Source organism: Leucoraja erinacea, chromosome 4 (genome assembly GCF_028641065.1).
Source record: "Leucoraja erinacea ecotype New England chromosome 4, Leri_hhj_1, whole genome shotgun sequence".
NCBI classification, from domain to species: Eukaryota; Metazoa; Chordata; class Chondrichthyes; order Rajiformes; family Rajidae; genus Leucoraja; species Leucoraja erinaceus.
This window is the reverse complement of record NC_073380.1, coordinates 43885316-43912763: the sequence shown is the minus strand read 5'-3', so window position 1 is coordinate 43912763 and position 27448 is coordinate 43885316. Positions and strand designations below refer to the sequence as shown.

Below are 27448 nucleotides of genomic sequence, written 5' to 3'. Positions count from 1 at the left end.
ACCCGGAGGTGCGCACAGTGCTCCTGGCGGGAGCGGCTGGCAACCAGAATGTTGTGCAGGTAAATGAATACAAAGTCCAACCCCCGGCCAACCATTCCATAAGCTGCTGAAAAGCTTGCACGGCATTCTTAAGGCCGAACGGCATCCTCAGCCACATAAACAGGCCGAACGGGGTGATGTTCACCGGGGTGGACGGAAATCTGGTGGTATTGCGCTCCATATCAACCTTGGAGAATATGATAGCCCCGTCCAATTGGGCCGTGAAGGTCTGGATGTGCGGCACAGGGTAGCTGTCAGCAGTTGTGACGGTGTTAAGGCGACGGTAGTCCCCACAAGGCCTCCATCCGCCGGACGACTTGGGAACCATATGGAATGGGGAAGCCCATGGTCTGTCGGTGCACTGCACAATACCCATGTCCTCCTTCCGCTGAAACTCCTCCTTAGCCAAACGTAGCTTGTTGGGCGGGAGCCTGCGCACCCGTGCAAGAAGCGGAGAGCCGTTGGTAAGGATGTGATAGACAAATCCCATGCTTAAGGGTGGCCAAATGAAACTGAGGGGTCAGAATCTCCGGAGACTCGGCCAGAATCAGAGTGTGTGCACCATCCGCATCCGACACTGAACCGAGATGCGGGCCGGAGAAAACCGCGGGCCACGGTGACGCACGCTGGAGAGACTCCGGAGGAACGAGGCGCTGGCCCCGGACGTCAACCAGGAAGGAAAGGGCCCGTAAAAAATCGGGACCTAGCAGCGGCTGGAAAACATCCGCGACCATGAACGACCATGAGTAACGGCGAGAGTCGAAAACGAGGAAAACTGTGTGAGTACCATACATGCAGATGGGGCTGCCGTTGGGCCCGGACGGAGGTAAGATGCTGAGCTCAGCCGCTGTGTCCACTAGATATCGGAGCCCGGAATGCCAGTCCCGGACAATGTTTCTGGCCGACTGCGATAGCCTCTACTGGCAATCGGCCGAGGCATTTCCCAGATCCACATCCACATTCTTGCTATTGAGGGAGTGCAATGTAAGTTAACAAGGTTAATTCCCGGATTGGCGGGACTGTCATATGCTGAGAGAATGGAGCGGCTGGGCTTTTATGCTCTGGAGTTTAGAAGGATGAGCCGGTTCTCTGGATACTTTCAAGAGAGAGCTAGATAGGGCTCTTAAAGGTAGCGGAGTCAGGGGATATGGGTAGAAGGCAGGAACGGGGTACTGATTGTGGATGATCAGCCATGATCACATTGAATGGCTCGAAGGGCCGAATGGCATACTCCTGCACTTATTGTCTATTGTCTGTTCTGTTGTTCTTTGTGCTATAAACCTTGCAAACCTCTATTTAAACATTCCAATTTGTTTTCACCTCCATAATGGAATAGTATTGTGATCCTGTTAGCTTCCAAGCTCTGAAAAGCACACTGAGCTCTCCACTGACTTGATGCCTAAAACACTTGAAATTATTTTGGGATAATTTAAAATACTGTGGTGCAGCCCACTGTTCTGTCCGGATTTCCTGTGCATGGTCCCTTGCTTTAGTCAAGTGCGTATACGTTGCACCAAACAAGCTCTGGATAATTATTGACCTCAAAGGTTTTATCTTTAAGATATCCATGTTTAACTTGCAGAGTATCGTGTATTTTAATACCTGTATTGAAAAATAGCGGGCACTAAAATGTTACTTGCATGCATCGCAAGTGAAATTAAAACATGAATGGTAACTCAGAATAATCAAAAAAATCATCAGATTCCTGAACGAGCATTCATAGCAATATTTTTTTTATTGTCAGCTGCAGGTAGATTTGTGACAATCTGAAAGAAAGATACAGGGTAGTGGATATGCACGGTATCCGTGAAGTAATGGAGGGAACATAACGACATAAAATCAGAATATATTATCTGTGTAAACAAAACTAGTCAGTGGGGGTGATGGGGAGGATTAACATGTGAGGAAGTTGTTCAGAAATAAAGATGCTCACATTTTCAGTGGTGTCCCTTCTCCCATTCATCATAGGCTCAAGTTGTGGTAAGTTCTATTTTCTCCAGAGAAGCAAGGTGTTGCAGCATCACCACTAGTTATGTGTCCCTTTCCAGTAAGGGAAAAATATTTGAATGTCAGGTTGTATGTTTGAGTGATGTGGCTGGATTGGTTGAATAGTCAGTGAGGTATGGAAACTATAAGAAATGGGTGTGAGGCTTGGAAGAGTTGTGTGGGCTGATGTTGGGAACACCAGAATTTTAGTATTCAGTCCTGGTTAGGTGAGTGATGGGGGCAAAGTGCATTGAGCAGTGGCCAAAGGTGTTGCTGCAATTGGTACCACATGGCATTTGAGAATCTATATACTGACCTTGTGAATCATTGAACTCCTTGCAGCATAATATCCACTGATCTCTCAACACGTATTCGGAATTTCCCTTGGTCCCAATGACAGAACTTTTGTTCTGCTTGTTATCTCTGCCATCAAAGCCTTAATGACATTAGTTTGGAGGATGTGGAATCGGTATGGGTAGAGCTGCGAAACACTAAGGGGCAGAAAACGCTGGTGGGTGTTGTGTACAGGCCACCTAACAGTAGTAGTGAAGTTGGAGATGGTATCAAACAGGAAATTAGAAATGAGTGCGACAAAGGCAAAACAGTTATAGTGGGTGACTTCAATCTACATATAGATTGGGTGAATCAAATTGGCAGGGGTGCTGAGGAAGAGGATTTCTTGGAATGTATGCGGGATAGTTATCTAAATCAACATGTAGAGGAACCAACGAGAGAGTAGGCTATTTTAGACTGGGTATTGAGTAATGAGGAAGGGTTAGTTAGCAGTCTTGTTGTACGTGCCCCCTTGGGCAAGAGTGACCATAATATGGTTGAGTTCTTCATTAGGATGGAGAGTGACATTGTTAATTCAGAAACAATGGTTCTGAACTTAAAGAAAGGTAACTTTGAGGGTATGAGACGTGAATTGGCCAAGATTGACTGGCAATTAATTCTAAAAGGGTTGACGGTGGATATGCAATGGAAGACATTTAAAGACTGCATGGATGAACTACAAAAATTGTTCATCCCAGTTTGGCAAAAAGAATAAATCAGGGAAGGTAGTACATCCGTGGATAACAAGGGAAATCAGGGATAGTATCAAAGCGAAGGATGATGCGTACAAATTAGCCAGAAAAAGCAGCATACCAGAGGACTGGGAGAAATTCAGAGACCAGCAGAGGAGGACAAAGGGCTTAATTAGGAAAGGAAAAATAGATTATAAAAGAAAACTGGCAGGGAACATAAAAACTGACTGCAAAAGTTTTTATAGATATGTGAAAAGAAAGAGATTAGTTAAAACAAATGTAGGTCCCTTGCAGTCAGAAACAGGTGAGTTGATCATGGGGAACAAGGATATGGCAGACCAATTGAATAACTACTTTGGTTCCGTCTTCACTAAGGAAGACATAAATAATCTGCCGGAAATAGCAGGGGACTGCGGGTCAAAGGAGTTGGAGGAATTGAGTGAAATCCAGGTTAGTCGGGAAGTGGTGTTGGGTAAATTGAATGGATTAAAGGCTGATAAATCTCCAGGGCCAGACAGGCTGCATCCCAGAGTGCTTAAGGAAGTAGCTCCAGAAATAGTGGATGCATTAGTAATAATCTTTCAAAACTCTTTAGATTCTGGAGTAGTTCCTGAGGATTGGCGGGTAGCAAACGTAACCCCACTTTTTAAGAAGGGAGGGAGAGAGAAAACGGGGAATTACAGACCAGTTAGTCTAACATCGGTAGTGGGGAAACTGCTAGAGTCAGTTATTAAAGATGGGATAGCAGCACATTTGGAAAGTGGTGAAATCATTGGACAAAGTCAGCATGGATTTACGAAAGATAAATCATGTCTGACGAATCTTATAGAATTTTTCGAGGATGTAACTAGTAGCGTGGATAGGGGAGAACCAGTGGATGTGGTGTATCTGGACTTCCAGAAGGCTTTCGACAAGTTCCCACATAAGAGATTAGTATACAAACTTAAAGCACATGGCATTGGGGGTTCAGTATTGATGTGGATGGAGAACTGGCTGGCAAACAGGAAGCAAAGAGTAGGAGTAAACGGGTCTTTTTCACAATGGCGGGCAGTGACTAGGGGGTACCGCAAGGCTCAGTGCTGGGACCCCAGCTATTTACAATATATATTCATGATCTGGATGAGGGAATTGACGGCAATATCTCCAAGTTTGCGGATGACACGAAGCTGGGGGGCAGTGTTAGCTGTGAGGAGGATGCTAGGAGACTGCAAGGTGACTTGGATAGGCTGGGTGAGTGGGCAAATGTTTGGCAGATGCAGTATAATGTGGATAAATGTGAGGTTATCCGTTTTGGTGGCAAAAACAGGAAAGCAGACTGTTATCTAAATGGTGGCCGATTAGGAAAAGGGGAGATGCAGCGAGACCTGGGTGTCATGGTACACCAGTCATTGAAAGTAGGCATGCTGGTGCAGCAGGCAGTGAAGAAAGCGAATGGTATGTTAGCTTTCATAGCAAAAGGATTTGAGTATAGGAGCAGGGAGGTTCTACTGCAGTTTGTACAGGGTCTTGGTGAGACCACACCTGGAGTATTGCGTACAGTTTTGGTCTCCAAATCTGAGGAAGGACATTATTGCCATAGAGGGAGTGCAGAGACGGTTCACCAGACTGATTCCTGGGATGTCAGGACTGTCTTATGAAGAAAGACTGGATAGACTTGGTTTATACTCTCTAGAATTTAGGAGATTGAGAGGGGATCTTATAGAAACTTACAAAATTCTTAAGGGGTTGGACAGGCTAGAAGTCCAGGACAAGGGGTCACAGCTTAAGAATAAGGGGGAAATCCTTTAAAACCGAGATGAGAAAAACTTTTTCCACACAGAGAGTGGTGAACCTCTGGAACTCTCTGCCACAGAGGGTAGTTGAGGCCAGTTCATTGGCTATATTTAAGAGGGAGTTAGATGTGGCCCTTGTGGCTAAGGGGATCAGAGGGTATGGAGAGAAGGCAGGTATGGGATACTGAGTTGGATGATCAGCCATGATCATATTGAATGGCGGTGCAGGCTCGAAGGGCCGAATGGCCTACTCCTGCACCTAATTTCTATATTTCTTAAGTATAGCACTGGAAAACCATGCAGCCCATTCCCATGTTGGACTACCCCTTAAGCAAACTGCAGTCATCTCTAATATTACTTGCATTTCCAGAACATTGTGCCTGCTTGCTTTAAACAATGAAATTTAATCTAACCTGTTCTAGCCACTCAAAATGCAGACTTCTGCTTATGTGTTAATGCAATGAATAACACCAAAATAATTACAATGCTGAGAAAGGATGAAATCCAGGATCAGTTTAAATGCCTGTAAAAGCTGAGTCTCACGTTGCGAGTTGACAAAAGAGGTACCCCGAATGAAAGACTCGTGGTTGTGTACGAGATTGCAAGTGTATGATCAAGAGTTTAACCGAGTTCCCACGGGTATGACAAGTTTGCCGTTTACTTGTCATTTCTGCGATGTTCCAAGTTCGTCTCCCGAGTTACTCTTGAGCCAATCCTGATTGAAGGTTTATTTTAATAAGCAACAGTGTTATGTTTTAATAAGCAACAGTGTTAAAGAAAACATCTCCATCCTGTGGCTTTGTTTTAAAGATAGAATTCAGCACAGCCGCATCTATTGATGTGACCTACAAAGGGAAACAGTATTTAATTTACTGCAATGTCTACACACTGCGGGGAGATGGGAGATTAAATCTTTGAATGTGGACGGAAGTGCACATCAGATTGTTGTGAGACGGAGCTCAGGGTTCGCCTCCTGAGCTGCTTTGGTGCCCAGGCGTGAGTTTAGGTGGAGAGAGGTTGGGGGAGGGGGGCGTCATTAATCTGTCTGGGGTGACATGGCTCTTGGTTTAGGCTGGGATCATTCTCTGCGGGATGATCTTAGTGCGGGAGACAAGTATAGGAGAGGTGTACTGACTGTGTGAGCAGACACTTTGGAAGTGATTGCCCACCAATCTCAAAAGCCGCTGTGTCTCCCTGTCCCTGGGATAGCAGGGGGCGACCAAACAGCACAATACCCCCTCCCCCTCCACGCCAACACGAAGGGCAACGATCCCAAGGCTTTAGCGTCAGGAACAGCGGGCAGGCGACAATCACCTGCCATAACGCAAGAGAGATCATGCACTGTTGTAGGTCTCCTTTGCACGTCGGTGTTTCTGTCTTTCTCCACCCATTGTTGGCCCTATCTGTCACCACCACCACCTACACCCCTCTGCTTCCCGGCCATGTGTGTGACCCCTTCCCTCCCCTCTCCAGCTCCCCGCCCATTGCACCGGCGCGGGGGCTTTGCACTCTTCACTGATGCCAGCAGGTCAGTGCCAGGGGGGTGGCCGGAGTCGTCAGGACCAACGGGACACTGACACCCAGGCCCACCAGGCCCACTGCAAGCACGGAGAACCCATGAGAACCCTGCGCCGCCTCATCTCGGGCTGTGGGCGAACTGCCACTTGTCGCTGTAGCGGCCCATCGGGGAGCGAGTTCCTCTGGAGTTGGAGCGGGGCTGGGCTGGAGTTGCAGTTGGCTGTGGGTCTCTGGGTTCTCCGTGCTTGCAGTGGGCCTGGGGGTCGGTGTCCCGTTGGTCCTGACGTCTCCAGCCACACCCCTGGACAGGAGCTGAGACTGGGAACTGTACCGCCCTTGCCCCCTCCCTCTGCAACTGCAAACAACCCCACTCTCCTGCTCACCTAACCCACCCATCCCCCCCCCACTCCCCCTTTCCCTCCCAACTCCAGTCCCGTCCCGACCCCCTGGGAAACTGAAGGGAGCGACTGCTACGGGGCGACTGGCACTGACCTGCTGGCATCGCCGACGTGAAGACAGTGCAAAGCCCCTGCGCGGGTGCAATGAGCGGGGAGCTGGAGAGGGGATGGAAGGGGTCACACACATGACCGGGAAGCAGAGGGGTGTAGGTGGGGGTGGTGACAGATAGGGCCAACAATGAGTGGAGAAAGACAGAAACACCGACGTGCAAAGGAGACCTACAACAGTGCATGATCTCCCTCGCGTTATGGCAGGTGATTGTCGCTGGGAAACTGAAGGGAGCGACAATCTGCTGCTGCCTGCCCGCTGAGTTAAAGAGTTCCCACGGTAGACTCACGATACACTAAGGTAAACGCACGGGCCACTACGTACTTACAACGAGTTAAAATGGTTCAATTCTTAACCACAAGAGTAAAATTAACTCGTGGAAAATTTTAAACATGTTTGATTTTTTGCAAGAGTTGACAAGTTTCACGAGTACCTGCCGTTAGCGCCACGAGTCTCTAAGTTGCGTCCACGAGTTCCGTACGTTAATCGTACATTATTACCACGAGTTTTAACTTGGGGTACCTCTTGTGTCAACTCCCAACGTGAGACTCAGCTAAGGCTAAACACATCCTGCACCCATTGTAAAATACAATCCAATTTAACCTCAAATTTACCGAAAGCAATTCCAAAGTTAACAGTGTCAGTTAAAATGTTATTTATATTAAATACAATAAAGACTTTGTTATCTTTCAGTTCTGCCAAACTTTTTTAAATTATAAATTTCTGTGAGGATGTGTTCAACTCTCGCTACCTGGCACAAACAAAGGGGTTGGATATTTGAAATTAGCTGGTTACTTATCTGTAGTAAGGTCATCTGGAACTGGAAATTCCTCTTAGCACTTGGTATCCTGATCAAGTGGTCACCACCAAAATCACCCCTCATTCCATAAAGTCTTCTTCTGTATTGATGAGTAATAGTATAATACCTGATAAACAGACACAGGTTATTTGTACCAAGACGGCGTGAGGAAAAGCTTGCCCAATTTTGCTCTTCTGATCAAGGTAAAGCTGATTATATTCATGACTAAAAAAATAATTTTTTAGATCCGAGCAAAACATTGATTGTACCTTCATTTTGACATTTTTCAGAATGTAGTTAAACATTAGAATACATTTTGAAGAATCTGTTGATACTGCAACAAAAAAAATGTACCTACCAGCACTCTTTGAGTGGCATAAAAAAAGCTAAACTTGTTTACTTTGTTGTTTTAAAAAAACTGACAGATCCTTCAGAAACTAATGGACACATGTTAGATTAAAAATTAGTCTTCATGTACACTTCACAGGCAGCGAAAAGACGAATTAGAACAGAGGATGTCGGCACTGCAAGAAAGCCGCCGAGAATTAATGGTTCAACTGGAGGGCCTGATGAAGTTACTGAAAGTAAGGTCATTCTATTAGAAAATTAACAAATGTAACAGATTGATGATATGAATTTTCCTCACCTGTTTCCGGTTTTTGGCCATGTATTAAACAATTAACTAAACCACAGCAAAACACCTACGCAGTGTAGCAAATTAGGAATATGAAGTTTAATTGATAAGTGGAGGTGGGTTCATTGTTTTGTAATTTCTAGCGTTGGATGTAGTAGATTTGGAAAGGGGTATAAGCAGGGAACTTCTCTGATGCTAATCCCAATTTACCACTTTAATGTTTTTTATCTTCTTTTATACATGTTTGTTTTAATAAATGTATACTATTGGCTGCAGGCTAGGAAATGAACGATGTTGAACAATTACATAATTATATGATGATGCTTTGTCTAAATAATACTTGGCTTTTAAACTTTTGAATAGGAAGAAGAAATGAGACAGGAAGTAAGCCGATTTATTTTGTTCTCTGCTTGCACTGTGGCTCAATAAACGCATTTTGCTTTTACTGCAACAAGCTAGGTTTTCTGTGGCAAATGATACTAATGTATATGAAATAATAAAGGTTGAATTTGTATTAATCTAGTTTATAACTAATCACTTGTTTTAGTTATAAAAGTACGAATGCGTTGTAAGGTTCTTTGCTGTGCTTTGACTCTTTATATTACCCACTGTTTGTGAGATAACTGCATATGATAATGAGTGTACATTTAATATCTTGTTTCCTTGGGGTTATGACAATGATCAACTAAACAGGCATTGTGATAAAATGATAGCATTTTATTAATCTGGTTGTACAAATCTGACACCCAGTAAATTTGAAAGGTGTATTCACTGAACTGATTTTGGCTCAATGGGCTGCATTTCCGTTTGTTGGGGAAGAATGAAAAAACGCTAAAATAATTTGCATGAATGTGTAATTTTAACCGTTGATTCAAGTGAAAACAGTTTCAAGAATAATATACAAGAAAGTCAAAATGTGCAGATAATGATGATCCTTGGACATTTTAAGTAGCCAGTAAACTATTGCTAAAATGATTTTAAAATGGATTTGTACTAACCATGTACTAAAAATGCATCTTTATTCTGTGTGCTTTGAAAAGCCTGCCGTGTTCATTTAATATTTTATTCTACAGAAATAATTAGTTGTCTTCCTGAAAGGCCACATTACTAAATTACCTTCATGAACCTTTGAACTCTCAGGTATATTGAAAGCCTTTCACAAAATTGCCTGCTGATAAAATTGGCTGATTTTGCCGTAAAATGCTTTCAGTATTCATACAAGATACGCAAGTAGCCTTCTTGATGAATAGCTCTCTGGAACAACACCAGATATAGATCACCTGGGAAAGCGAGCAAGCCCCAGTTTCATCAGTGTCTCCTTTTAATTTCTATCACCTGCCTCTTCTACCCTCCATCTAAGGTAAAAACAAGGAGCTCATGGTCTTATTTATCCCTAAATGTTTTACGAGCCATTCAACTACCTCTGCTGCTTCCCCTATTTCTTGCTATTTACCAGTGAAAATGTAGTAGCTGTAAACTTAACATTTTGCTGCTACCTGACCAGTCTAAAATCGTCTGCATGTTTCATTGGTTAAGCAAAATCTTTTTTAAACTGCAGTCGTTGGAAATTTGAAATGGAAACTGAAAATGCTCAAACACGCAGCAGGTCAGGTAACATCTGTGGAAAGTGAAATAGCGCAAAGTTTCATATTCAGAAATCTTTCCACTGAATCTGACCTGTTCATTGTCCCCATCATGTCCTGTTGTTTTTCCACATTTCATTGTTCATGATACACATCTGCTCTTTCCCAGTGTCGTCGATTTTGTTGTCATATGCACTTGTACGGTGAGGTACAGGTACAATGAAAATCTTGCTTGCAGCAGCATTACAGAATACATGTAGACTGAAAAACAAGAATTATACTTGATAAGGGCCTGTCCTACTAATGCGACTTTTCAGCGACTGTCTTCGACCTTCAAGCTCGAGGGCACTCGCCTGAAAAACCTCGAGCTGGATGACCGTCAGTGATGAAATCGCGAGCTGGATCGACCAACCACACGCACACACAAACACATCGCAAAGGCGGGGGCCAGGGAAAGCGGGGGAGCGCTGTCTGAAATTCACACCCACGATGAACAGGAAGGTAAAAGATGGCTGGCACAGTTACGGTAAGTCCTTTAGAGAGTGTGGGGGGGGGGGGGGGGAGGGGGGGGGAGAAGGGGAGGGGGAGAAGGAGTGGAGACACTTTTAAGAAGCCAGACAACATAATAAAGTTTAGCGGGCATTTAACATTATAGGTCGGTTTTCCTTGGTTCTGAAAACTCCAATGAGCCAATTAAAATGCCCGGTCAGCAAAGGAGATTCCCTACGGTTACCTCGACTGCCTATAACTAAATAGCGACCCCATTGCACTACGAGTTCAAAAGAACCATGCCGACCAATTTTTACTCACTGAAAATTTTTCCTCGACCAAACTGAGGCCGCGAGTATGCGGGAACTTACCTCGAGCATGAAGGAGAGTAACAGTGGCCTCCTAGGACTACGTGTCGACCATGCTGCGAGTTTGAGTCGAGCGCAAACTCGTCTAAACTCGCAAATTAGGTAGCAAATTAGTGGGACAGGCCCTTTATACATCTGCTTTATGTATTTTATATGTGCATTATATTAGCCATACATTGTATGTAATGCATATATTACATACGATTCATGCATTGTGCGTAATACCCATATTATACATTTTAGATGCAAGCCACACTAATACACTAATTTTCTAAAAGAAGACTGCATAAAAACAGGGCATTCATGCAAAATACAATTGGCGGAAAAAACCCCATCCATAGTGGTGCAGAGGTGGTGCATATTCTGCTGTTGTCAAGGTAGGATTAGGGTTGTGTGGAAACAAGGACCTGCAGATGTTGGTTTACCCTAAAGGACACAAAGTACTTGAGTAATTCAGCGGATAAGGCAGTATTTTTAAGAAAGTAGCTATTTATGCACCTGATGGTGTGCAGCTTCAGTACCGAATGGTAACAGTGAGAAGAGGGTATGGCCCAGATCGGGTCCTGGATGATAGATGCGCCTTTTTGAGGCATCGCCTCATGTAGATGCTTTTGCTGGTGGGGAGGCCTATGTTTGTGATGGATTGAGTTGAGTTCACAACTCTCTTTTGTACCTGTGTGTTGGAATTGTCAAAACAGGTCATAATGTTAAGATATTTTCTACAGTGCACCTGTGGACGTTTGTCAGAGTGTCATAGTGTGCGGTGACATGCCGAATCGTTTGAAACTTCTAAGAAAGTAGAAGTGCAGACACACATCCATGATTACATGTAGGTCCTGGGCCCGGGATAGGTTATCTGAGATGTTAATGCCAACAAATTTAAAACTGCTAACACTCTCTCCACTGACGACCCACCAATAAAAATTCATGTCAGGCAAACTTTTCATCTACACTCCTGTTTCCCACAATAACTGATGTGTTTACAGCTTATTTCCTCTCCTCGGGTACTATGGTCCTTGAAAGCAACACCAGCTCCCAATGACCTTATATCTACGTTTTGTTTGATAAATGGGAGTGTCCTGAATTAAACTGCTTTAGGTGTAGGAAATGATCTCTTTGTAGGTCCCAGTGTGCAGAACTAAATAACTATTCTGGCAACAAAGTGCCATTTAAGTACCACAATGGCTTTCTCTGCTGAAAAGCTATCCTTAACAATGAAAGGCTCCAAAGAACCTGTTGTAAATAAAGGGTCGTCTATTTAGTGATGGCAGTTGTTAGCTTGGATGCTACTGTGGGGGTGATAATCAATCATACTAATGAATTCCTGATCATTTTCAATGTATCTACCATGCAGGAGCAATGCAGAAAATTTAACAGAGGGATAGTCTTTTAGTACTTGTCAGCTCTGTTTTTGTTTCCTTTTTATATCCTGAACTGACTGCATCACAAACCTGTACTTTTCAGGCACGTTACTTCCTTTATGTTAAGTGTATTGTTTGACAATTAGCATCATTATTGTGACAGATGAACACAGACCCATTTGTAAGCAAATCCACTGCCGTAATAATAACTTGCATAAATAATTCTAAAATGACAGCCTAAATAATGTTTCAACGTGACAAAGGATATAAATTTAAACATTTGAAAAACAATAAGTCAACATGAATTGTCCTTTACAATGGTATGGTCTTCTGCTTGCCTCATACTCTTATACAAGTTTCCTAGTACTCTTACACAGTGCCACAGCTGGTAGAGCTGTTGTCTCACAGCGCCAGAGACCTGGGTTCAATCCTGACCTCGGCTGCTGTCCGTATGTCCGCACATTTTCTGTGTGACCTCATGGGTTTGCTCTGGGTGCTCCGGTTTCCTCCCACATCCCTAAGACGTGCAGGCTTGTAGGTTAATTGGCCTCTAATTTGTCTCTAGTGTGTAGGTAGTGAATGAGAAAGTGTCATGCTACAGAACTAGTGTGAACAGGTGATCAGTGGTTGACATAGTCTCAGTGGTCTGAAGGGCCTATCTCCGTGATGTATCTTTAAACTAATCTAGGCTAAATGCAGTGCAACCTCGGAGCTGCAGCCTTCTGACAGAAGCCTTCCTGAATTTCATGGGAGACATCTACTGGTTACTTTGGAACATGACCTCAAGCAGTTCTGTAGGAAGCAAACCAGGCTTCAAGTTGTCAAATGATCAAAAGTGACAGCAGTCTGAGCTGACTGGCGAATGGGTAGTGATAACGGAACAGGCAAAGTGATAGCTTTGGGCTCGTGAATGCTGTCATCTTGCCAATTGGTCATTTCCTCCCAGCAATTGGAAGGATTTATCAGAACACAGGTCACTGAACTGTCCTGGCACAATAAAGGAAGCTCTTTTCAACATTGATTTCCACACAGCTATAATGTCAACCACCTGGGTTTCCAAGGTATTGCCGGCGATCAAGTTTGTTAATTGCATCACCCACATGTTGACCACTTTCAACATGTGTTATTTTTGGAAAGCGTGACATTGCACATAAAACGCTTCATGATGGATGGTACTACCAATGTGCTAATGAAATTCCACTGCCAAGTGAGCATGTAGATTGCATGTTGTACCAGACCGGATTTGTGGACAGTGACAGTATGATCTTATCTCTCCCCCACCCGTTTTGCGAGATTGCAGTTCCTGACTGTCCGAAAGGGGAAAAGTATGAATTGTAGTGTACTGGGTCCGTGGGACGTAGAGGTGGCAGAAGAATAGAAGGTTCATTCTTATACTTCCTGAACTTGTAAATTGGAAGAGGTGAGGTAGGATTTAGAGTAAATGGGTTGAGAGAAGGAAGATTTACATATAAGGATACTGTGTGCTTTAACCATACAGCTCACCATAAATTGTGTACTATTTATTCCAATGATGGCCAACACCCTCTCTTCCATGAGATAAGGTCACACTGCCCTGCATGTCCCCCACCAATAAGCGGTTAGTATTTCGAGTGTACATCAAACTGAAACGGGTTTGGATGATAAACCCATTATATATGAATAACTGCATAAAACACAAAGTGCAAGAGTAATTCAACAGGTTGGGTAGCATCAATGCATAGACGACATTTTGGGTTGGGACCCTTTTCTTCAGGTTGCACAAATAGCTGGTGTATGGTTGCTGTGGGGTCTGAGTAAGAGACTTGTAGAGGTCATTGTGAGGATGCAGTGCACTGTATCACTGATAGGTATGAATTCTGATTGACAGATTGTTGTTGAGTGATTGATGCCTTGATGTGGTGCCTTAAATCCTGCCTGGAGTTGGGATGAATTTGATGGGAATGGCATATGAAGATTTCATTCACTAACCTATGTGTATGAGTTCATTCAACTTTGCAGGGACCCATGATGACTCTTTCCATTTATGTCCATGGGTATATCTTTCACATCTGAATCTGTATTTGAGGAAATCCTGAGGGACCCCCTCAAAATAGCTTCCAGTATAACAGCCAACCATGTAATATCTGGGTGCCCGCTCTACCACCCACCAAATGGAGCTCAGGGCCTGGGAGACATTGACGCGGAGACAACAACCTGGCTGCTCAACACCCGGCTTGAGATCTAACTATTCCTTTGGTTTATGTTTCATTCGCAAGAAGAGTATAACATCCAAAACCCGTGATGTTTGCTGCTGTTTACCGTCTTGTGTTTTGTTTTGAGTCTTTGGGGAATTTACAGTCCCTTTTGTAATACTCCGTACCTCTACTTTAAATGGGGCTGATGACTCACAGAATAAGCTGTTAATGTTGATATTACCACTGCTCACAACCCCCGTACCGTTCTGGGTCCTAAAAATTAAAATGCAGTTTGTCTTCACCACTTTTGTAAAAGCAGGTAAAATCTTACCCAGTGTCTACTCTTCCAGTTGCTGTGCGTGGCATGAAATACTTGCCATTAATCTAATAGAAAAAGTAGGTGTTATCCAGAGCATGCAAGAGGTTAATAAGCAGTAACGATGCTACTTGATACGCTGAGTTACTCCAGTATTGTGTGGTTTTTTTTGTAAACCAGTATCTGCAGTTCCTTGTGTCCTGACTGAAATTGTAAACATTGGTTCGACTGCTTATGCTAGGAAACATTCTCCACACATCCAGCTTGTCAAGCTCTCTTGTAAAGCAGTAACATTGTATTTTTCTTTTCAGACTCAGGGAGCAGGATCTCCTCGTTCATCACCGAGTCACACCATCAGTCGATCTGTTCCTATTCCAATGCCTATCAGATCAACCTCTGCCTGTTCAACTCCAACTCATACACCTCAGGATTCGTTGACAGGGGTTGGAGGAGATGTACAGGAAGCATTTGCACAAAGTGAGTTAATTGCAAAAATATGTTTTTCAAAATTGATATTGTAGGGCAAATTGGCCTGAAATGCATTTGTTTTGGTGCAAAATACATGAATGAATGATACACTATTGTCATAAATGCAGAAGTGCAGTTTCGGAGTTGGATCTTTTCTGCCCAAATACAGAATTGACAAATAGCATTGGTGATTGTTTTATTCTTGGACAATAGATGTGGCAATTAAACTTCATTAGCCAATCCAAGTTCCACTTGCCCAGCTGATCCAGATCCCGCTGTAATTCTTATACGTTCCCGATGTTGGGGGAGTCCAGAACCAGAGGCCACAGTTTAAAAATAAGGGGTAAGCCATTTAGAACGGAGATGAGGAAACGCTTTTTTAGGCAGAGAGTTGTGAGTCTATGGAATTCTCTACCTCAGAGGGTAGTGGAGGTCAGTTCTCTAGATACTTTCAAGAGAGAGCTGGATAAGGCTCTTAAAGATAGCGGAGTCAGGGGATATGGGGAGAAGGCAGGAACGGAGTACTGATTGTGGATGATCAGCCATGATCACATTGAATGCGGTGCTAGCTCGATGGGCCAAATGGCCTACTCCTGCACTTGTCTATTGTCTTAATCACCATTTTCACTTACTTATTTTAGTTTAATCTGTAACCTTACTAATTATGCCTTGTATATTCTCAAACAGCTCATTAATGTAGATGACAAACAGCAATAAGCCCAACATCATTCCCTGAGGCATGCCATTAGTAACAGCCCTTTGTTCAAAAAGCAACTTCTACAATCACCCTATTTCCTACCATTAAGCCAATAAGATAGGAAATACATGGTAACATTTTAAAGTGCATTCAGGGACTGGAAGACCTGACAGTGCGTGCCATGGGATAGACTGAGGAAACTTGAAAAACCATCTGGGTTTCTAGAATTTACCAACGGAGGCCGAGAGTAAAGATGACACAGTAGCACGGTATGTTGTGCAGCTATCTACAACTCCAGTGACCTGGTCAGTGGGTCCAGTGACCTAGTTCAAGTCTGACATCTGGTGTTGGTTCTGTTAAGTTTGTATGTTCCCCTGTAATTATATGGGATCGGATTTCCTCCAGTATCCTAAATGTATGCTGGTTGACTATAAATGATGAAGTGTAAATATCTGCTGGGAAAATCAATAGGGTATTCATGGGCATGTGTAAGAGAATAAGTAACATGATAATGATAACTCTGAGGGCTGCATGGTCTCATTTGGGCTGAAATGCTTCATGTGTTGCAAGCAAATAGAAATTTGCGAAACATTTATGAAAGACAGATTTGGCCTCGGCTGAGAATATAGTACACAATTTCTGGCCAAAAAATTGGGCTAGAATAGCAAGGTGTTTATGAAGGTGCAGAAGAGATGATGTGAAATAGGTCCATGGAGGAAGGACTTCAGTTATTATTTAAAGAAGTGGAGCATTATCAAGACCTGGAATACAGTATCTGGTGTATAATAATAATAATAATAATAATAAAATTTATTACGGACTCGAGGTCCAGACAAGGGGCAACATTACATTTTTTTTTTAATGCATTGCATATTAAAAAATATCATAAAGTACATATAAAATCTTAGTATATCTATTCTATTTATTTTATAAAAGTCTGTGGCTGCCGCCTGCCGTCCGTCCGGCTGCCGGCTGCCTTTCTTCCTTTGGATTTGCTGCTCCTTCCTATCAGCTTCCAACACACTTCAAAACAAAGTTGCAAGATAGGAACACTCTGAACTTTTCACCTCAATGGGATATCACAGCAAGTGCTTCAACAGGAGGGGGAGGGCCAATTGGTATTGCAATTGGAACTGCTGCAGCAGGCAGGGGAGGTGCAATTGGAATTTTTTTTCAATCCACTGCTGAGAGAGGCAGGGGAGTGCTGGAATCGTACATTTGGGAATGGCTTCAGTTCCGTTGGAGGAGACGGGTGCATGGTGGAATATTGGGTTGGGGGATCACGCCATTGGGGGAGCAGACCCAACGGGTCTGCACTTGGTCTAGTCACTTATAAAAGCATCATAAATTATATATTTTTAAAAACACAATACATAAGTTAAAAATCCAGAATAAAAGAATGATCAATGTCCTACAACGAGACAACAATACCAGTGTCTCCACAGCTGGGATTCGTAGCATGTAGTGCTAACCCTTATGTTTGACAAGGCCACAATAATTACAATTTTAGAGTCATTTATCCTGCAAATGAATTTATACATGTGATTTCTTAGGATAGCTTCTAAAGAATTATTATTCAAAAGAGAAGGAAAGATAGTTTGCAGAATTTTGGGTAAAGGGTTAGAAGTTTAGGAGACTTGGATGTGGTGTTGTTAGCCTCCATAAAACTGCCTGTACAAACATAGTGGACTGAATGGCATTTTTCTATGTTGTGTCATTTTGTGATTCTATAAATTCACGGAGTATGAGAAGTGTATTTTTTTTTAAACTATATAAACACTACTATACATAAAAGAAAACACAAAATTGTGGCATAACTTTATATTTTCAGCTATAGTAAAACAAATTGTTTTCTTTGCAGGTTCCAGGAGAAATTTGAGAAATAATCTGTTAGTGGCAGCAGATTCCATTACCAACACAATGTCCTCTTTGGTAAAAGAGTTGAATTCAGGTAATTTAACGGAACCAATACAGGAAACCTCCAGAGATGCTACCTGACACGCTGAGTTACTCCAGTACAAGTGTGTTTTTTTTGTAAACCACTATCTGCAGTTCTCTGTGTCCTGAAGAATCGCCATCCCTCCTCCACCCAAGTTGCACCAGCTTCTTGTTCTCACCTAGCAAACAGCTAACAATGGTCTTCCTTTATCATCGTTACTTTCTTTGCGTATCTTTCATTCATTTGTTCTATATCTCTCAACATCACCGTTTGTATCTCAGGTTTCCCTTTTCCTCTGACTCGAGTCTGAAAAAGGGTCTCGACCCGAAACGTCACCCATTCTTCTCTCGAGATGCGGCCTGTCCCGCGGAGTTACTCCAGCATTTTGTGTGTATCTTTGGTTTAAACCAGCATCTACAATTCTTTCCTACACGTTGCTTGTGTCCCGATTGATATAGTAAACATTGGTTCTACTGCAATAGCTTGGAAACGTTCTCCACACATCAAGCCTGATGAGCTCTCTAGTAAATTTGCACAGTTCAATGTGATTCTTTTGAACTTTATAGAGACTAAGCCGACCCAATCTCTCCTCGTATGATAGCCTGGTAACCAAAATAGTGTAAAGGAAAGTATATATTTGCTGCACTCGCCTCATGGAAAGCATAGCCTTTGTTACCCGATCAACTATCTTAACACTGATATTCTCTCTGTTCTTTACTGGCCTCACTTTCTGCAACATAAGACATGTTTGTTTTCTCACTTTTCCAGTTCTTATGAAGGATCAATCTCTCTCTCCACAGATGATTCCTGACCTCTACATAACTGGCATTATTTTGTTTTTGTTCCATGTACTCTGACATAATAACCCCCCTCCCTCTTCTATGATACATTCACAAGAGCCTTCTGAACATTTGAAAATATCCCATCCATTGTTCCTCTCATCTCCACGTGAGACATCATCAAAGAATCCCATTAGGTTAAGCACATCACCTTTCATAAATCCATGTTTCTGCTCAATTATAATTATTATTTTATTATTGTCTTGAACTCATGCCTCTTATATATTCCAGCATTTCTCCGAGTAGAGGCTAATACTGTAGGTCACCAACTCCCAGCATTCTTTCTTCTTTCCTTCTTAAAGGCAGAGATCACATTTGCTTTTCAGCACTCTGCAGAAAATATTCCAGAATCTATATTTCCCATTATGAATTTTCCCATCTTATCTGCAAGAAACCCACATGTTTGACGATGATAACTAAAGTATCCACTACTTCCACATTGCGAGCCCCATCTGGTGTCCTTTGCACAACATTGATTAACTACTTTGAGGAAGACTGCAAATACATTGGAAGCTATTCAGAGAAAGTTGAGTAAATTGTTACCTAGAATGAGTAGGTTGTCTTATGAGGGAACAGTGAACATGAGAGGCATGTGAGTGGCGCAGCTGCTTCACAATGCTAGAGACTATTGGGCCTGTCCCACTTAGGCGATTTTTCAGCGGACTGCCATGTTGCCGGCAGTCGCCTGAAAAATGTTTTTAGACAACGCTGCCCCCACTTGCACTGTCTAAAAAATTCACATGGTGCTAAGCCAAGGTCATACAGACACACACCATGATGAACAGGAAGGTTGGCGCTGTAAAGAGTGATGGCTAAAGTGCTGCAGTGTACGGTAAGTCCTTTAAAAGAGGGGGGGAGAAGGAGTGGAGACAACTTTTAAGAAGCCAGAGATACACGGCTGTGAAACTCGGCGGACATTTAACATTACTGGTCGGTTATCCTTGGTTCTGAAAACTACTGCTTATCTTTTTTTTCCCAATGAGCCAATGAAATTCACTGGTCGGCACCGGCTCCAACCTACGAGAACCTCCGAGAATCTTCGACCTACTGACTAGGACCTCCTGCCGACCCACCTACGGCTCGATAATTCTTGCTGCACCCCATGGCGGCTTCATTCTAGTCACCGCTAATTTTTCAACATGTTGAAACATTTGCGGCGACCATAATGAGGCTGCGACTAGTTCCCAGAATGCGGGAACTCCTCACGACCATGAAGGCAACTCCCCGACAACCACCCGTGAACATGTGGCGACCATAGTCTCCTGTAGTCGTCTAAAACGTCGGACAGGCCCGTAAGGGTGCCGTGTGAAACATGAAACAGTGCAGCATAGAAACGGGTCCATTCAGTCCATTGTGGGACAAATGGCTCGTTTCTGTGTTGCACTGTTCCATGTTTCATACGTAGGGCACTCGTACCTTTGAGACAATTGTGCGACTATGGGCCATTATGGAACAAAGGTACAAGTGACCTATGCATGGAACATAGAACAACACAGCACAGGAATGGGCCCTTTGTCCCACAATGGTTTCAAAGGTACAAGTGACCTATTGCATGGAACATAGAACAGTACAGCATGGGAACAGGCCCTTTGTCACATGGCTATTTCAAACATAATGCCAAGATAAACTAACCTACACATGATCCATACCTCTTCATTCTCTGTATAAGCATGTGCCTATCCAAATGCCTCTTAAATGTCACTATCGTATCTGCCTCCACCACCGCCACTGGCAGCACGTTCTGGGCATCCACCACGGTGTAAAAAATAAATTGCCCCATATGCCCTTAATTTGTATATTGGCATCTTTCCTACCCATGGATTGGCCCGATGCTTTGAGAATCTCAATCTCTCCTTTCTCTAAAGCTACTTATTTTAAAATCCAGATATAAGCCACCAAGAGCAAATAAAAAGCCCCGGAACCACAACCCAACTAAGAATAGATGCATTGTAGAGAGTACAGAAATGGAACAAATTACTGATAGAATATAAAGAGAAGAACTCTTTGCTTTCATAATTGATTTTCATGAGACATTGATCCATACAAATTAGTAAAGACCTCAGGCTTCTGGTCTGTGAGTTCTTAGTTCTTAGCCAAACTGGTGGAAGTCTATTTTAAGATCAGCAAGAGGAGAGATTCAGAAGAATATCTGTTCCCAATCAGTATCAAGTGACTCAATGCGCCGTGTGTCTTCCTTTGTTACAATTCATCTTGAAAATTCACAGGCAAATCGTCTTGTTTTGTTACCGTAACATTTGAAACATCATGTGACAGGAAAATTGCAAGGAAGAATTCCTGCCCCTAACATAGACCTTTGTGTTTTTTTGTTTATTCATAAAGCAGATGGAAATTTGTACTGAATCTCTGACTGCATATCAGTCTGCTGGATGATTCTACAATTGTCAGGTTTAGATTCAGATTCAATTTTAATTTCATTGTCAGTGTACAGTACAGAGACAGCGAAATGCATTTAGATACTGCACCTTTCCTCAATCTAGGAACAAGAAGATTTACTCAATTGTGCTTCAGTGTTAGTTTAAAACAAAACAATTGAATCACAAAGACAGTCACCTACTGATATTTATGAAGTACTAATGGAATTACGTGCTGCTAATCATTTTACAGTATCATTTTAAACAGAGATATTCCATTTGCCATCAGAGCTTGAAGTAAAACAGTTATTTGATTCTGATGAAAGATTATCTCGAACTAAATTCGAACTAAACAATAATACAGAAGCCCAATACTCGATTGCTTGAAATCTAAATAAAACAAAGAAATAAAAATGCGGAACTAAAGAGCATTCTACATAAAATAGATTTGAACTTTCAATAAGGATAATAGGAAGCAGGGAGAAGAGAACAATAGGGTATACAGTAACTCTAGAGGAATAAAAGTAGCAAAGAGTAGAAGAAAAAAGAATGATAATGAAAGGAGAAAGGGGATGATAATTGGGACCAGTAAGGAAACAAAAGATTAGACCAGTGGAGTTAAATGAGAGTAGTTTGGTATTCCAAGGGCCAAAGCAAATTGGGTTCTCTGTGCTGGACTGGAACCTGTTCAGAGAGATGCCCTCCTGTATGTACATTCTCAAGTAAAGTAAAATGGCTGTATTTATTTCTAGCAGGTTTCATCAGTCCAGAAAAAGTGCCCCGATCTGAAACATCCACTCTTTCCACAGATGCTGCCTGACCCGCTGAGTTCCTCCAGCATTTTCTTTGCTATTTCTGCAGTCCAGTGGAAAGCGTGTTGCCCTGAGAATGCCTCTAATCTATACAGACAAAATTCATACTTGTGAGAAAATACAAGGAACTGCAGATACTGGAATCCTGAGCAAAACACAAAATGCTGGAGTAACTGAGCCAGTCGTGCAATATCTGTGGAGGGAATGGACATATTTATTAGGCCTGACAATAATCTTTGGCAGGGCATTCTGCTACTGAAATGCCAGGCTGAATATTTGGAGTGTCACCATTTGACCTAGATATCATTACGTTTCTCACTGTAATCTCACTCCTGAGTAAAACAAAATGCAAGCGAAAAAGAGCGACGTAGAATTAAATTTGTACACCTTCCCATGGAACTGCCTCTCCTGCCAAGTATTTCCTAAATTTTCTTTTTTAAATTTCGATTCATCAAAATACATTGTGTGGACTTTTTTTGTTGTGTATAAATCTATGGAATTTTTGGCCGCATTGTTGCTGGCTGTATTGGTGCTGACTGTGTAGAGATTGCATGTTACCATGTAGGTTTTCTCCACGTGCTCCAGTTTCCTCCCACATACCGAAGTCACAAAGATTTGTAGGTTAATTGGCTTCTGTAAGTTGCGCCTAGTGTGCAAGGCCCATGTGAAAGAGGGCTAACACTGAACTAGGGTGGTCGATGGTTGGCGTGTGTTCGGTGGGCTCAAGCGCTTGTTTCCATGTGATGTCTTTAAATTAAACTAAACTTAAACTAAACAATCCCCTAATTCCACTTTGTGTCACTTTCAATCAATACAGTGTATTGGATTCAATTGACCTCATTCAAATAAATTCCAGCATCTAAAATTTGATTGCTATTCCTCTCCTTCCGGGTAACTGCTGGAAGTTCAAGCATTTACTTCTCCAAAACACAATTACCAATCCCAGTAATGTACACAATGCTTTTTTGAGTCATATAAGGGTCACATTTACTGTTGCTTAGCTCATGCTCCGGGCAAGTAAAGGGCAATTGTATGGCTATGGTGGATACATTGACTGTTATTTCAGTTTGATGCTGCCTAAAAGTGCAGAGCTGTTTTAAAATGAAAGCTCATATGGAAACTTGTGTTTATAGTTAAAGGTAGACAAAAAAGCAGGAGAAACTCGGCGGGTAAGGCAGCAACTATGGAGCGAAGGAATAGGCGACGTTTCGGGTTGAGACCCTTCTTCAGTGATGTCGGGGGGGAGGGGGGCGGGAAAAAGAAAGGACGAGGCGGAGACAGTAGGCTGTGCGAGAGCTGGGAAGGGGAGGGGAGGGAAGGAGAAAGCAAAGACTACCTGAAATTGGAGGTCAATGTTCATACCGCTGGGGTGTAAAGTGCTGCTCCTCCAATTTACTTTGGCCATGGAGGAGGCCCAGGACAGAAAGGTCGGATTTGGAATGGGAGGGGGAGTTGATGTGCTGAGCCACAGGGAGATCACGTTGGTTATTGCAAACTGAACGGAGGTGTTGGGCGAAGCGATCGCTATGCCTGCTCTTGGTCTCAACAATGTAGAGCAGTTGACACCTGGAACAGCGGATGCAATAGATGAGCTTGGAGGAGGAGCAGGTGAACCTCTGCTTCACCTGGAAAGACTGCTTGAGTCCTTTGATGGAGTCGAGGGGGGAGATAAAGTGACAAATGTAGCATTTTACCTGCGGTTGCAAAGGAAAGTACCAGGGGAGGGGATTGGTTTGGGTGGGAAGGGACAAATTGACCAAGGAGTTACGGAGGGAACGGTCTCTGCGGAAAGCAGAAAGGGGAGGAGATGGGAAGATGTGGCCAGTGGTGGAATCCCATTGGAGGTGGCAAAAATGTCGGAGGATTATATGTTGTATGTGACGACCGGTAGGGTGGAAGGTGTGGACAAGGTAGACTCTGTCCTTGTTACGAGTGGGGGGATGGGGAGTGAGAGCAGAGCTGCGGGATATAGAGGAGATCCTGGTGAGAGGTTCTACTGCAGTTGTACAGGGTCTTGGTGAGACCACACCTGGAGTATTGCGTACAGTTTTGGTCTCCAAATCTGAGGAAGGACATTATTGCCATAGAGGGAGTGCAGAGACGGTTCACCAGCCTGATTCCTGGGATGTCAGGACTGTCTTATGAAGAAAGACTGGATAGACTTGGTTTATACTCTCTAGAATTTAGAAGATTGAGAGGGGATCTTATAGAAACTTACAAAATTCTTAAGGGGTTGGACAGGCTAGATGCAGGAAGATTGTTCCCGATGTTGGGGAAGTCCAGGACAAGGGGTCACAGCTTAAGGATAAAGGGGAAATCTTTTAAAACCGAGATGAGAAGAAATTTTTTCACGCAGAGAGTGGTGAATCTCTGGAACTCTCTGCCACAGAGGGTAGTTGAGGCCAGTTCATTGGCTATATTTAAGAGGGAGTTAGATGTGGCCCTTGTGGCTAAGGGGATCAGGGGGTATGGAGAGAAGGCAGGTACGGGATACTGAGTTGGATGATCAGCCATGATCATATTGAATGGCGGTGCAGGCTCGAAGGGCCCGAATGGCCTACTCCTGTACCTAATTTCTATGTTTCTTTGTTTCTATGAGAGCCTCATCTATAGTAGAAGAGGGGAACCCCCGTTCCCTAAAGAATGAGGACATCTCCAATGCCCTGGTTTGGAACACCTCATCCTGGGTGCAGACGGAGGAATTGGGAGTAGGGGATAGAGTCCTTGCAGGAAGCAGGGTGGGAAGAAGTGTAGTGCAGATAGCCATGGGATTCAGTGGGTTTGTAGTAGATGTCGGTCAGTAGTCTGTTACCTGCGATGGAGACGGTGAGGTCTAGAAACAGTAGGGAGATGTTGGAAATGTTCCAGGTGAATTTGAGTGCCGGATGGGAATTCGTGGTGAAATTGATGAAGTCAGTGAGCTCTGCATGGGTGCAGGAAGTAGCACCAATGCAGTCGTCAATGTAGTGGAGATAGAGTTCGGGGAAAGGGCCACGGTACGCCTCGAACATGGATTGTTCGACGTACCCTACAAAGAGGAAGCATAGCTTGAGCCCATGCGCATGCTCATAGCTACGCCTTGGATTTGGAGGAAATGGGAGGAGTCAAAGGGGCTGAAAATCTGTAGTGAAGATGAGGGAGTGGGGGGCCTGGAAAACGGAAGTCATGGAGGAGACGAAGAGCGTGTGAGGTCTTGGACATAGGTAGGGAGTGATTTGACTAGGATGGGGGTAGGATGGAGTCGAAGTATGTGGAAATAAGTTTGATGGGACAGGAACAAGCAGAAACAATGGGTCTGCCAGGACAGTCAGGTTTATGGGTTTTGGGGAGAAGATAAAACCGGGCCGAGCGGGGCTGGGGAATGATGAGGTTGGAGATCTGGGAGGGCAGGGAGCCGGAAGCGATGAAGTCAGTGATGATGCTTGAGAGATAATGGCCAGGTACTCGTCTGTGGGGTCGAGTTGGTTGCTTTTGAGGATCTAAAAAATGTCAGTATTTTATCGTTGATTCAGGTTGAGCCTAGGGGCAAGATCACTATTTTATCTTAATTTTATTTAATCTCTGGCTATGTGACAATAGTAAACTTTGCAATAAAGTTTGCAATCTTTCGTCTCTCTTTGGTTTTGTGAGTTAAGGCCTTTTTAATTTGTTGATTTAAGTGTGATTTAAGTTGTTGATTTAAGATTTCAAGCCTTTATGCACAGCAGGTCTAAACTATTAATATCATTCTTAATGAATGTTTTGCTTTCAATTCAGCAGAGGCCGGCAGTGAAACAGAGAGCAATGTGGACTCTGATTTTGGTCGCACTCATTTAGATGACATTGTTCCTTCACCAACTTCTGAGAAGGCCTTTCTTGCTCAGATTAATGCCAGAAATCCCAGCTACATCCACAGTGCTGCTGCAACAGGAACAATTAGAAGTGATATGTAAGCATCTTCAATTTTATGTTTTGTTTTCTTTCATTGGTTGAATAACAAATTTGAAAATTTACGCTCATGTATATTTGCAACGTAAAGATGCACTTTTTATCCTTGATCATAATTATGGAAAATTCTATTGGCTCTTTTTCTTTGTTCTTTCTCCCTCCCCTTAAAATATAAATTAACCAAACATCCAAACGATCGTGCTGAGAAAGACATTTCTGCAGGAAACTTTGAGCTGTTTCTCTAAAATTAAGTATTTTCAACAATTAGATCTTACTGCAATTTGCTTTTATTTTAAAATAAAACAGGCTTAACAAAGTAATATGTTCCAATGCAGGGCTTTGGAATAAAAAAGTGAGGTTGATTCCTTCAAATTGTAAAACATTTCTATTGTAGGGACTTTTTCAGCCCCTATCAAGTTAGCTATTTATGACTAGAAGGTTCAGACTAGACTAGAAGGTTCTAGAAGGTGCAGGTGTAGGCCAATTTGACCCATCGAGCCAGCACCGCCATTCACAGTGTTCATGACTGATCATTCACAATCAGTACCCCGTTCCTGCCTTCCCCCCCCATATTCCCTAACTGCTATGTTTAAGAGCTCTATCTAACTCTCTCTTGAAAGCATCCAGAGAATTAGCCTCCACTGCCTTCTGAGGCAGGAAGTTCCACAGATTCACAACCCTCTGTGTGAAAAGGTTTTTCTTCATCTCCGCTCTAAATGCCTTATCCCTTTATTCTTAGATCCACCTCATGTATGTGTGGATCTCATGGCAGAGAAAAGTGAGTGCAGGGGACTAACTAACAGCAGGTGAATCCGAGACATGGGTATAAAGGGAGCATGCATATTAACTGGCAAATGTTCAACTCTTAATGGTTCCTTTCGTTGTAAGTGTTACAGAAGATGGTGAATCTTATGATAGAACAGATGATGAATGTTACGAAAATGAATCTGTCCATCAACTTGAACATGAGTTAAAGCTGGAAGAATACCTGAAGCAAAAACTGCAGGATGAGAATTACCAGGTGAGACTGTACAGCTACAACATATGACTTGGCCACAGAGGTTGGCTTCCATAAAGATGGTGAGAACTACTTCTGGTTTGCATTAGGATGACTTGTGGTGTTTGCAACAGTATTTTCTGGAATAGAAATAGAAGTTTGGCCCTGAACATCCTTTGTTTCAGCCATTGTTTGACATGACTGTGTGTAAATAAAATAATATTTCCACAGAACATTTCCTGAGTCGGGGTGACTGAGCAACAATAAATCTGATGATATTCATGGCCAATGTTCTGGTCTAAAGAAGAACCCTGGCCTGAAATGTCCTCCAGGGACATTGTCTGGCCCACTGAATTACTCTAGCACTATGTGTTCCATTGATAATTTGATAGTCGTGCCAATGTCACTCCCATATATCAGCTACTAATCCCTAGTATTAAATTACAGATTTAAAAAGATACAAAGTGCTGGGGTAACTCAGCGGGTCAGACAGCATCTCTGCAGAACATGGGTCCCGACCAAGGTCTGAAGAATTTTCCCGACCCAAAATTTCACTAATCCATGTTCTCCAGACCTGCTGGCTGACCCATTGTGTGAGTCCAGTACTTTATGTCTGTAGTTCCTTGTATCTCATTAAATTGCAGCAGTCCAGGCTCGTTTTCACAGACCTCTAACAAATTTTGGTTATAGTAGGTGGTGCATCCCCACACTAATCAGATACCACTATCTCTTCAAGAACACAGGCTGCTCGATACACTCCAGAGATCACTGAAATTGCCAAATAACTGCTTTGATCGACACGTGTAATGATACTCTATTAAACAAT

The 27448-nt window shown here is 43.0% G+C and overlaps 1 protein-coding gene across 18 annotated transcripts in view; it reads left to right on the top strand.

The window, feature by feature from the left end:
- dtna (dystrobrevin, alpha) overlaps positions 1 to 27448 on the top strand; it is a 223332-nt gene that overhangs the window by 186490 nt on the left and 9394 nt on the right. For 9 of the 18 annotated variants that reach the window (XM_055634132.1, XM_055634128.1, XM_055634137.1 and 6 more), the window contains 6 exons: positions 8134 to 8230; positions 8644 to 8664; positions 14883 to 15048; positions 17598 to 17687; positions 25455 to 25626; positions 26514 to 26646. In XM_055634132.1, coding sequence (XP_055490107.1) covers positions 8134 to 8230; positions 8644 to 8664; positions 14883 to 15048; positions 17598 to 17687; positions 25455 to 25626; positions 26514 to 26646 — 679 coding nt within the window. The remainder of the gene's footprint in view (positions 1 to 8133; positions 8231 to 8643; positions 8665 to 14882; positions 15049 to 17597; positions 17688 to 25454; positions 25627 to 26513; positions 26647 to 27448) is intronic. The other 9 variants (XM_055634138.1, XM_055634127.1, XM_055634141.1 and 6 more) reach the window with 3 other exon arrangements.